Source organism: Lipophrys pholis, assembly GCF_963383615.2.
Source record: "Lipophrys pholis genome assembly, chromosome: 4".
Taxonomy (NCBI): Eukaryota; Metazoa; Chordata; class Actinopteri; order Blenniiformes; family Blenniidae; genus Lipophrys; species Lipophrys pholis.
This window is the reverse complement of record NC_137637.1, coordinates 34019763-34033008: the sequence shown is the minus strand read 5'-3', so window position 1 is coordinate 34033008 and position 13246 is coordinate 34019763. Positions and strand designations below refer to the sequence as shown.

The following is a 13246-nucleotide window of genomic DNA, read 5'->3' as shown; positions in this document are numbered from 1 at the left end:
CACACACTGTGTTTTTCAGTCGTCCCAGACGAAAGAGAACAACCGTGGGGGGACGGCGACGGCTGCTGTAACCTTCATCAACTAACTAACCAATAGAAATGATGTATGAATTGACGTACTGATCAGCGCCACACTGGCGCTGAACCTAAATCGATGTTTTGGGGAACAATGGGACGTAAACAAAGACGACAGCCGAGTTGCAGCCGAAGCCTTGGATTTTTTTATTTTTTTTGGGGGGTGGGGGGATTTCTCTCCAAACACATAAATACCACGGGGGCGAGGGCGCTGTTCATGCTTCGCTAGTTTCTTTTTCGTGGATGGATGGTGCACGCTTGTGACGTTTTATTCTTGCACTTTCACGTCGACTCATGTAACATCGGAGGCTGCTCTTCAGCTTGTGTTTACATTGTGCAATCTGCACACGGCAAACGTCATGCCCAGAGTTATTAGATTCATGTCTCACACTGTTAACCAGCTGTGAACTTAGAAGATCGTTAAAATCACACAGTTTGTAGCCGGCTTAAGATAAAGCTCAGAGTATTGGTGAGGATTTTTAGGACTCCAACGTACAGACAAAAAGGATTTAACCTCTTGTAATGTGAGGGATTTGCTCGCAGCAGTGTGATTATAAAGCTGCTCTACAGGTGAAGATTTTCAGGATAAGAGAATCAGCTGTTAACCAAGCTTAGTTTATCTCTCTTCCATACCGCACTTCAACAGGATTATAAAGAGCTTAGGTTCAAATAGCTTTTCTATTAAACTGATATTTCACTGTTGACACTTCGGTTGACCTTCAGATCCTCGGTCTGTCAAGGATGCCGGTGCTGATCACTTTAGGGCGACTTTAAAAACTTTCTTCACTGATCCTGGGAGTCAACTCTGACTTGAGTCCGGACACAGGAATTCAGGAAGCCAAGAGCAAGACAGTCACTGCAGTAAGAAATCTTTCTGCCTGGCAACATGAATCCTTAGGTATGACAAATGCACACAGGCAGGCGGGAGCATCTTCTCTTGAACAGGACAGATTATTCTGCTGCTTCTACCCTCTCTCTCTCTCACTCTCTCTCTCTCTCTCTCTCTCTCTCTCTCTCTCTCTCTCTCTCTCTCTCTCTCTCTCTCTCTCTCTCTCATGTCGGATTAGCTGGGCTGTGTAAACCAGTCATGTTCGGTTTAAACACACCTTCTGACTCCAGGCATGATGCTGAAATCCCTATACTGCTGCACTGTACGACTCAAAGACATAGATGTATTCATAGCGTGATCAGCACTGTTAATGTACTGTCCGTACTGTAATTATCTTGCACTGCGCCGTCCACAAAAAAAAAAAACAACCCAAACAAACAAAAAAACAATTATCTGGTGCAATCCAAAAACACTCAGATTTTTAGATTACGTAAGCGCAGGGGTTTCCTGTCCCCGTCTTTCCGATTGTCTCAGCTCTCCCACTCAGTCAGATGTGTCAGCGGGGACGGCTGAAATGGCAACTCCTCCTGAGCCCTGCTGTCTGCAGGGAATCTGTCGTGTTCGCTGGAGAATTAAGGATCGCAGCACTGGCTGCTCACAGATGTGTCCCGCCTCGTCTTTCCGCAGGAATCCCCTTTATCACTGGCACTTTGCTTCTCCGCGTTTAAAGGATCAGTGATTGGTGGAGTTGTTTGATCAAAGTAGCTGAAGCCACACACGATGCTGTTGCTACGACAACCCGTAAATAACCGCTTTGTAGTAGAGGTTCTTGATTCATCAAATGCTCATTATAGTGATTAAACAGTCAGTCTGAGGAGATGTTTAGATGTAGCCCGGGGATGTTTTAAGCTGCCGGAAAAGCATTACCACATCTGTCGATCAACACCGTCAATCTGTCTGACCCCCACATCTCTTTCCATTAACTCCGTTAAGCCTCTTCACCCACTCTCACACACACACGCACTCGCACACACACGTGCACACACACGTGCACACGCACTCACACTCGGGGACGGTATCTCAGAGGCAGCCTTATGTCGCAGTCCCTCGGAGGGCTGCAGAAAGTCAGTGCATGCAGGCAGAGCAACCTGTGATGCCAGTCGATGTGCCGATCCCAGCTTGATGGCGATAACCGGTCCGGCCCGGAGAGGAAATTAATGGACGCTTGATAAGACGCTCGCTCTCTGGTGATGAATGTCAGTTTTTTGAGTCCTTGCACCACTTGGCAGCTGAGGGTCTTCTTGCCTATTTTTAGAGTTGGTACAGAACTAAACTCAACTAGACTCAGAAAACTTTGGGACACGAGGCTGTTTGAGGAAGTTGTCTTCCTTTCTGCTCTCGCCTGCAGTCTGGAAGAGGTCAGCTTTAAGGACAGACTCTGAGGGCTTCATTATGGGATGGCATCGTCGATGGCCTAAGCCTCTTTCTGACTATGGACACGCCGAACAAAACCAATAACTCTGATTGTGTGTGTTTGTGTGTGTGTTTCCTTTCTGCTTATTCCCACAGGATGTTTCACAGTATGGTATGGTGAATTTAGATTTCGCCCTCCGGTTTCCTTCATCTGCAGTCTCCTCTAAAAGATGGCTGTTGTTGGTTTTGGTTCATTCTAGTCTGATGCAGTCGTGATCATGGAAATACACACACGCGTACACACACACACACACACACACACACACACACACACACACACACACACACACACACACACACACACACGGATCTTCAGCTTTTCTCTCCTCCTCCTCCTCCTCCTCCTCCCCCGCACATCCAGTGAAGTACAGGGCCGTTTCAGTCCGCTGCATTCACTTGCAGTCATAGTCAAGGATTTCAGTAGATTTTTGGATAACCACAAATGAAGCGCCGAGTAACAGCGAGCAGGTGAAGGCCGCAACACAAGCGAGGACATCGGGATAATATGTCGAGTGGGAGGGGATTGTTCAGCCGCGCTATCTCACAACCAGCACTAACAATGGCAACTAATAGGATTTGCTTCTTGGTTATTGTTCAGTTGTTTCCTCCTGCATTAATACAGAAATGACTTTCTTTTTTTTTTTTATCGTAAACGAGCAGTTGTGCGTCGGCTTTATCACACCGTGAGTCCCGCTCACACTCTGCAACCTAAACACAATGTGGATGATTAGCAATTTGACTGCAGCATTCAGAGGCACCACATGAAGATCAGAGTTTCTCGGCTCAGTATCGTTTACTGCTGATTTATCTCCTGACAAACAACAAATAGAAGTTCATTTTAAATGGCCTTCGTCACGCTGTGATGAATGAGCGTAGAGCAGCCCGTGGCTCAGGCCAGTATCCACTCGATGATAGCTCGGAAAAAAGAAACCTTGATTAACAAAGTGCATGAAACACGGGAATGATCACAGAAGTGTAGAAGCATTCGTCCAAACTGACAGACCAGGAGGCTGTTTAGTCTTTATGGTCCAATTTAATCCCAATAGATTAAACAGAGGCGTTTCAGTCATCGTTTATTTTTAGTTGACTATACATATATGCACAATTTAAAAAAAAAAAAGTATAAACATCAGGCACAGCAACAACAACAATTTAGGCCAGTGAGTCACTCCAGTAGTATTTTTTTTTTAACAAGGCGTAAATGATGAATGGACTTTCTTTATATGGCACATTTAACTGCGTCTCAGTGCGCTTCACACGAGCCGTCATATTCACACAATCACCACACACTCACGCATCAATCATGACGGCAGGATCAGTATCTTTCCCAAGGACTCCTGACACATGAACAGGGTGAGATGGTAAATTAAAACCGCCATCTTGGATCAGAAGACACCCTACGCTACCACGGTAACTCCTGACGTGGTCATTCTCGTCCTTTCACAAAGTACGGTTTTGATCATTCCTGTCGTTGTAGAATTCTAAATTACTTCCTCTTGCAGTGTCTTATTGTGAGCTTCGTAGGAGAAACTCATTATCTACATTTAAGTCCACATATTGATATTTACAGTCCAGGCTATTGCACATCAGACAAGGGAGAGCATTCCTGTGGGTCCATTCACAAACAGAAGTATATTTGCATCAATATCTTTTTTTCTCCACCATATACACAGTGCTGTGCTGAGGATCCATGCAGTTTCAACTTATTTCTTCCAGGAGTTGGTTTTGCTGTATTAGCCCTTCATAGACCCATTACTGTCCCTCAGAGGTGGTTTACAGTCGTGTGAAAGCGTAATGAAGGTGGTCATCAACACCGGCCAAGTATTCTCAGTAACAGTGGCGACATCGAGCTTGATATCAACTGCAGATTTCCAGCGGTTGCATCCAGTTTGGTCAAACTCTGCCGTCGGTGCGTCTAAATGCTTTTGACCAGAAGTGCCTGCTTAACGGTCGTTACCTGAAAAGATTCAGAGAACAAGGTGTTGCACATTATAAGAGATTGCCACGGAGCGCCACATTCGTCCGGCGGCCTCCCTGAACACCGCCAAGCCAGAACGTCAATGATCTTCAACATCACCAGACAAGGACGTCATCGAGTTGCAGCCGGCCGACCATGTGGGAGGAGATTAGTCGACTTGTGTTCCCAACGGAGGCTGAAGTTCCCATTATACCGTTACATCAATGACAAAAACAACAAGAAACTTACAGTTCACTTTCGAAGCAAATACGTTTAACGGTCATCCTCCTGTATTTGATCCTGAATGACCCACTTCTTGCACCGCGGGGTCACAGGGCACTACAGTCTACCGCTCAGACAAAGCTTCTGAGCTCCTTCACTGAAGATTTGAACAATTCTACTAAATTTAATCTCCTCATGTTTTGAACTCAACTTTGAGGCAAATCATCCACAATTGGAAGGATTTCTATTCCTGGCCAGGCTCAAATGCAGTGACTCCCTTTCCTCTGTAGATGTTGGAATGATGACAGCCTGACTTCAATAGCAGTGGAAAGAGCAGCTCTAAATGTCAGAGGTCATTTGCAGCAGGCTGGATTCACACATCACTCCATCACCGCGTACTTCAGCATCAGATTCTGCATGGTCAACAACGGCATCATCAGAAATGAGAATATATTACTTGGCACACAATAAACCCCATCCAGGAGTTTTTCTTAATGTGAAATAGGATCGAAAGAGATGCGACATGCTTCATTTGACGGCAGTAGGTTAAGACTTACTTCACTCCCTGTGATAGTCTGTCGGCCATCTTTAGTGATGTACTCCTCTGGTTATCGTCTCTTTCATTCCGACACGTGTTCAGGTCAGTTTAATTGTTTATTACCGAGCGCGTTGCTGCTTCAGATGATCCGTGGAGTTTTATTTCCAGGGGTCTTAGAGTAAACTGTTCCCACGCAGATTACATCTGGCGCTCATCTGGTCAAAATGCGAGCCGCACATTTAAAGACGGTCGCTCTATCGATTCCGTTCACAAGCTTGTCAGATGATGCATGCTTGTATTGATTTAATAGACCTGGCGTCACACTCAAGTCAATAAATATGTAGATATTTAGATGTGGATAAATCAGGCGTCAGCGAAAGACACCACCCGTCACTTGGTTTTAATGACAGTGAAGCTAAACCTAAATTACATGTCTCAACACAAAGGTCAGTTTCCTCGGACTCTGTGGATTTTATAGCGATGTTGGATGTTGGTGGTGCGCTCCTGCAGGTACAAGGGGTTGTGGGATTTCAGGCCTGTTGCATTGACAAAGCCAAGACTTTTACTATAACACTCTTGTTATACTATATATCCTCAGGAGTGCAAGTGATTTATTGTTGAAGCTTAACAGCTTGTCAGCATTGGGCCATGTGGAGATGACATCACAACAATAGTCAATACAAAGTTAGCAACCCTCTGGATTTTAAGGGATATAACATTTTTTTAACGTCTTAAAAAAAGGTCGACAGTCGACATTTAATTTACGTACGTTACAAAACTACATAGTTCTAAGCATTTAAATTAAAAGTATCTGCAGTATGTACGTAGGTCAGCTTGCCAAGTCAGTAGTGGGAAAAAGTGGCGGCATGTCAGGCTAAAGAGAACGAGGAATCCGTGCACAAAAAAAGAAAAGTGTAACACGATAGTTTCATGGAAAATACCTTTATTGAAAAGAAAATTACAGCTGAATGCATCTTTTGTGGTGAAAGTCCCAAAATACACGCAGAGATGCAGTGTAAACCCAAAGAGATTATCCTCCGAGGAAAGGAACTCGTTGTTACAGAATATAACAGAGAAACTTCAGCTTTTTTCTTCTTTTTTTTTTGTAGTTAGTACGGGCTGAGTGTGTGTTTACTGAAGTTTACAATGGTAAACATTAGTGTCCCTCAAGAAAAGGTTGGGCACCACCGCTGTAGCTCATCTTGTTCCAGTCTGACTGTTTGTCAGCATCCCAGACTTCCATTACCTGAGTGTGTTAATCCCACAGTTCCTCACTCCTGCCTCTGGCCTCTCCCCCGTGTTGGTCAAGCAGAGCAGCTTGAATTCTGGCATCACGTCTTCCCGGCAGAGGTGGCGAGCACACGGAGGACGTCAGGTCACACTCTCATACTCAGCTGCTTTGTCAAAACAGGCCGAGATGAAGGACGACCTCAAATCTGTCCCCCATCACCCTGACCCCACTGAAGGGACGTGACCCCGTGAAGCAGCCATCGATTGTTCTCGTATGGTTCCTCTGCTGCTGCAGCGGGGGCTGAACTACAGACACACATTCGATGTAATTGGTATTTTGACACCGGGGTCCTCCCTTTAAACTCTCTTGTCTTTGTTACTGGGAGGAGCGTTCAGAAGGTCCTTTTGAGCACCGGCTCCGCCGCTCTTTGCACACAGCGTGAAACCCAAATCAAATTTCAGTTCAATTAAACCTCCGTTCCCCTCAGGGCTCTATTTAAGTCCAGGAGACCAAAAGGTCAGAGCTCTGAGAATAGGGCTGTCGGTTTAGCAACAGCCTTGTTTGCTGGATTCCTTTGATGGAGGTCGCTTCTTCCGCGGCTTCGCCATACATGTCCGCGCCTGATGGCATCGCTTTTAATTATCTCTCTGGCACACTCGCCGGTCCACTTAGATAAGCTTCAGTTTTATATTACTGTGCGTGTGTGTGTACGTGTGCGTGTGCGTGTGTGTGTGTGTGTGTGTGTGTGTGTGTGTGTGTGTGTGTGTGTGTGTGTGTGTGTGTGTGTGTGTGTGTGTGTGTGTGTGTGTGAGATCTACTGTCTCCTCCACCCACAGCCACTGCTGCACTGAGGTGTTTACTTTCATGCCACAACCGTTCTCATGTTTTGAACCGTTCGCTCCAGACTCACTTAGCAGGCACTATTATTGGTAATTAGATCAGCTTCTAATAAACCATAATGATGGATGAAACCGGTAGGGAGCATCACAGTTGGTCACTGGCCTTTATCGCCCCACTTCTATTCACGATTTAGACGTTACAGACATGAAATATAGATGTAAAAAAAACCCTGAATCTGTTCTGTCTGTCTCTGGCCGCCTGTGACTTTTATTGTCACTGATAAAGTTACATAATGAATATTTCACGGGCGGTTGACCAGACCCACGTGAGAGACCCTTTCTCTGTGACCATGGACTATTGGCAACCCCCCCCCCCCCCCTTCAGAATAAAGTAAAGTGGACTACGCTGGAGGGCAACAGACGGACAAAGATGAGTATAGAAAATGCACTTCCCTTTCTTAGGAGAGTGGCGGCAGTCACAGCAAATTTCAATGCCTCAGCTCTCACAGTGCCGCGGCTCTCTGAATATTCCTTCTCTTATCCCTCCCACCACATAGCCTCCCTCCCTCCCTCTCTCTCTCTCTCTCTCCCTCTCTCCCCTCCCATTTGCCTGTGAGCACTGTGCCGCTCTACGCTCAGCACAAGACGTACAGATGTAAGTTTAATCCTGCAGTCCGCGCTGAGGAGTGAGGGTTGCCCTTTTGCTCACACGCAGCAGGAGTTACTAGAACAGGCAGCAGCTGTGAGGGTGGACCTCCAGGGGAAGATGAAAACCTCCTTGAGGAGTGCGCCGTGTCTTGTTCTCTCCATCTCTTTGCGTGGATCTGTGCGTTGCCGCTCTTAAAGCTTGGACGTGTGAGAGGTGTTCTCCAGACCACTGGGAGCGATTTTAAGGGGAAATTTCCGGACGCTGCCTGTCAACTTCTGGTGAGCCTCTGATAGAAAGACAAGGATCCCTGAATGAATCAAAGACAAAACTCCCAGAGGGGAATCTTCACCCCCTCTGGTGGGTTTTAGATTATTCTATTGGGTTCGCCGGATTGGCAGCATTTTTTATTTTTTTATTTTTTTAACTCTGCAGTAATTGCACATTCTGGTTTTTTGTTTTTGTTTTTCGCCATCTCAGCCAGAGAGGTTATAATGTCGCGCTTGGATTCGGATTCCCTTTGACAGGATTTTGTTTCCACCTGATCAGCTATCTGCATTTTTCGTTCCTCTCGCTGAACATTTTGAGCTGGTCAGTCACTCGATAAACAGAGCAGAGACACATTTGAGGCTCGATTTGGAGGAACGGCGTCCTTCAGACCGAACTGATCTCAAGGATCTTCTCACTTTCCACCTCTGGGAGTTTTTTGTTTGTTGTTTTTTTTTTTTTTTTTTTAATCCCTCCCCCCTATCCAGAGGTCTGTTTAATCCGAGTCCACAGCCGGGACAGTCGCCCAGAAGCCAGGATGCAGGTTTCATTAGTGTGCACCGACCACCGTGGCGGGGTGAGCCGCAACACGGAGGACCGGCTGAACCGACAGAACGCCAACAGCCCCAACACAGGCACCCGCAGCAAGTTCAGGGCAGTGGCCATGGTGGCTCGCAGTCTGGGGCAGCTCTCTGTCCAGAGCGTGCCCTCATCCAGCGAGCAAAGTATGAAGACTGGCATGAAGTATAGGTAGGGCACACGTCGCTGCTTCCAGCCACATCCCAACAGCCTCCTTCATGTCATACAAATGTTGATTAACCGGCATCGAACATTTTGTCTCGAGGTGAAAAGACGTGTCAACCAGAGTGACGTTCTTTCACTCGCTGCCCGTTCGCCTCAAAGCCCGATCACTTTCTTCTCTGGTGTCTTTCGTTTGTTTAATAGGAAATAAAGCATAGTAATCAGCAGTCATTTAGATTTACACAAACACCGTCATTTCTTGTGAATGACCAGCTTGCTTTACATGTCAGCTAATAGACGTTCTCTGTTATGACTGTCGATGGTCGTTCAAACTCCCACAAGCCTTTGTTTGCCCACGAAGTGACGAGAAAAGAGGTCAGAGCTCTAATTGTTTCTAATTGTATTTAAACTGAGATTGTGGGTCTGAGAGGTTGGTGTGGAGTTTTTAATGATCTTTGTGATCTTTGATGTCTAATCTGCTCCGTGCTGCAGTGACGCAAAGCCCTGTTTGTTCAGATTAAAAGGAATTAGAGTTTCCTTACACCAGATTAGACCATGTAGAGCACAAATATTCCATCATTTTTGTGTTTGTTTGCTTTGCACTGATAGTATCATCATGTTGGGCAGAACTTTTTGAATGTGAAATATTCACATCAGCAGTATCTTTAGTCACTCAATCAAAAGCTCCATAAAGGCTGTTCTCATGTTCGTACTCTGACAGGCTCATGACAGCAAACACTGACACTTAACATAATCATAGCTTTTGTCTACAGCCCCGTCTCTTGATGTGACGCAACATTGAATTTTCTCAGCGACCCTCCAGTCAGCTGATTACAGCTCTGCTGTAGTATTCACGATCCTGTTGCTTTTATTCAAATGCGGCAGATAAAAAGGTTTTGTATTTCATTTCAGTGAAGTTATTAAGTCTGGCCGTGCGCGGGGACCTCGAGGGAGCTAAAGTCTAATGACGGTGTTTTATCAAACGTTTATTCAGGGTTTGCTCGCAGAAATGCGTTTGTATCTAAATGCAAATGCCTTCTATTTGTCTGGTGAATTATTCAAATGAGGCCAGCTTTTACAGGCTGAAAAAACCCAAAAGGGAGCATGAGGAAGATGATCATGAAGTGGAGGATGTGTTAATGCATATTGAAGCGTTGAGGCTTGAGGAGCGAGGAGTAGCACTGAACAAAAAAAGAGAATCTGCATGAAGTATCGGTGAGAAAATGAGTCCACTTTTCAGCGCGATGAGGACCAGTTTGTTATGATCTGAAGCACGCCCCTCATTAATGCAGAGTATCTGCTTATTGAGTCACGTTCAGCTTCACCAGGATTTACCGAACAATAGCAAGTTCCAACATGTCTCCTCTGATGTGGAAGAAACTGAACTCACATTCAGAAGCTAATAAAACAGAATAGTACTCGAATATTCTCTAGTAACGTTACTCCGGAGCGGAAACACTTCTCTGTGACAATATTGAGTAAAGCTGCGATATTCTTCTTTTTGTGTCTCGTCTTGTTAGCGCCAGCAAAGTGTTACCAAAGTGTGTTTTCTGCTAATTATTGTGATGTGAAAATATATCAAGCACATTTTTACACTGGAGTGCGATGAAGGAGCTTTGTCACAGCGTTCCTCTCAAAAGGCTCAATTTACTTCAAAAGTGTACAACTCACATTCAAGTAAATACATGTTGAAATAAATTGGATTAAATAGAATATTTCACAACAGATTCCTCTTTCAAAGTAAAAGCATCTTCCCAGAACCCATCATTAAATTTCATTCATCACCAGTGACAATTAGTTATCAAATACAGGAAATATGTAACGTGACCTTTCACATCCTGAGTTATTTCACCTCGGACACGTTTACACAACGTTTCAAGTGAAAACGTGACGTTTTGAAAACGATGTCCGGTTTTACACAGAAACGGCGCAGTTCGCATGTTGGGTCAGAAGGTGTGCTGTTGTTTGTTTCTGTAATGATGCCACACAATTACCCTATAAACATGAACAATAGCGAGGACATGGACATGCGTGTGGACAGACGGGGGGCCTCACAATGAGTGAGCGGACACAGCTCTGACGTCTTCATATATAAATCATAAATCATTTTGTTTAATCTGCTGGTGAAGAAGCTTTAATCACTGTGAACATACGATTTATACGATACAGTTTAGAGCTGAATCAGAAAGGCACTTTTTATAACGTTCCCTTTTAGCCTTGATCCATTTATTTTATATTTTTATACTTGGTCCCTGATTGTTTAACAAGAAATTAACATTGAGTTTTCATTGTAGGAAACACAGGAACCCCACCCCCCCACCCCCCGCGCTCTCTTGTCTCAAGGCGAATCGCAGTCTTACGCATCCGACTCCTTTGCTAGCAGCGGCGGCCTCGCCGCGTTTTGCACACTGTCATTATTGAGGCTAATGATATTGAATGAGTGAAATCATTTTCGGCTCGGGGGGCCAGCGGCTGTTTGTGTTCTCCGCTTCCTCGGTCCGGAGTGCACGGCGGGCTCTGTGTTTGTGAAGCCGGCTCGTATCTGATGTAAACCGAAGGTAATGCCGGCCTGAATGCAGCATGAGGCTCAGGAATTCATGCACCGGGGCTACGACAAGAGTGTTTTGCGGTTTTTGTTCTGAAGAGAGAGAGAGAGAGAGAGAGAGAGAGGACTGAAAGCAGCGAGTGAAAGGAGCGAGGAGAGAGGATGGCTAAGGTTAATGCTGGTGTAGGCACTGCGCCCGAGAGGAAGTACAGTAGGCTGGACTGATCTGTGCTCATGTCACTGTGCATCTTTCAAACACGCCTGTGGGAGTCGAAGCTCGCCAGCCCTTTAACATGGCCGTTTCTCTTTTCATCCTTGAGCTTCTCTTTCTTTCTTTCTTTCTTTCTTTCTTTCTTTCTTTCTTTTATGAAAGAGACTTAGAATTTTTCCATTTTGACAGCTGAAGAGCTTCGTGGTTTTATAACTGCCGTCCTAAAGAATACAGTTAAATCTGTCTTTTCCAACCAACAAAACTTTGCCCGATTATCCGTACTGCAGAAAAGCCCTGTGAAATTCAGATCAGCCTCATTTGCATACGGTCGTCTCAGTTTCCCTGACTTGCGGCCTTGAATCTGAACAGTTCCCATCTATGTGCAAAGGTGGGAGGCTGGAAGTGACCTCTCCTCACAAGAGCAAGGAAACCATCAAACATCTTCGGGGGGGGTCATGCTGCTCATGCTGCTCATGCTGCTCATGCTGCTCATGCATCTGTAGAGCGGCTCTGGGTCGGGCAGATAGGAGGTTAACATCATCAAGCTTGACTGCGAGAGCCGCACCCCTTCGCTGATTAAATGCCTTCAGTCAGGACTGAATTAATGATGCACACAAAATGGCTCATGATTATGTAAAGTAGTCTTTCTGGAAGAGAATCTGTGGGATTGGGAAGGAAGTGCAGGTGAGGAGTGATTCCCATGAGACCCTCACCGTAGAGAGCGGTGACACGTCATATTTCTACGCTCAGTGGAAAGTTAGCATCACCTATTTTATGGTGGAATAAAAAAATGTATAAAAAAAGCTCAATGGTTGAATTCAGAAAATGTATTCCTCACAATTCCACATCAGTTTTTGATTCCTGAATCTTAAATTAAAAAAAAAAAAAAAAAGTTAGTGACTTAAACCAAACAACCATTGTCTCAGTGACTTAAATATGACCATTACTGCGCTTCTAACATTTAACATTGACCTTTTTCTACTGCAAACAAATACTTCTAACTCGAACAGTACTAGAGGGCGTTGCCACGGTAATATTAGGGTATTTTTACATTACAAATGAGATAAATCAAGATAATCTTTAATCTGAAAGTGACCAGCAACATCCATACTACTTCCTGTTTTTTTTACACTTAACGATATTTTACTGATGACAAAAATACACGGCTGACTTTAATTAAATTGTGAGTCATATGTGGTATTTGTCATTTAAAAACTTTCTGCTTGTTTCTTTTCATGGCAGCAACATAAACACTGGAGCCGGAACGTTTTTAGAAAGTTGTGTTTCCCTCTCGTTACACAGTGACTCCTTCGGAGCGTTGTCAAAAAGTTCCACCTTGGGAATCGCTTTCAAAAAGTTGCTTTTTCAGTCGCTCCGAGCTCCATAATCATGTAAACAGACTGTTTTGTAAACGGGAGCGTACGGTGTTTAGGCTCCGTCGTGACTCAGATGTGGTGAATTGTTTAACCTCGTACTGAATTATCCAACACCTCAAGAGTAGAAACTAAAATCAGTGAAAAGTATTTTGGTGAATGTCCTGTCAAGGTTCAACACTGCATCAATCCCGTAAGGCTTTGCTCTGTGACATTGACTGTCTCTTTATATGAACTCTGATCAGATGATAATCAGGGTTTACCGCCCTTTTCCCATCTCATCCTAACCCAGTAGATTGG

The 13246-nt window shown here is 44.8% G+C and overlaps 1 protein-coding gene across 4 annotated transcripts in view; it reads left to right on the top strand.

Annotated features, from left to right (window-relative positions):
- kcnab2a (potassium voltage-gated channel subfamily A regulatory beta subunit 2a) overlaps positions 1 to 13246 on the top strand; it is a gene marked incomplete at its 5' end in the record, with an annotated part of 103558 nt that overhangs the window by 58659 nt on the left and 31653 nt on the right. Inside the window, one exon of one of the 4 annotated variants that reach the window (XM_080461834.1) lies at positions 7835 to 8826. The exons of the other annotated variants lie outside the window; for them this stretch is intronic. Within the exon in view, the coding sequence (XP_080317960.1) occupies positions 8615 to 8826 (212 nt within the window). Of the gene's footprint in view, positions 1 to 7834; positions 8827 to 13246 lie in introns of those variants that run through there. 4 annotated transcript variants of the gene reach the window in all.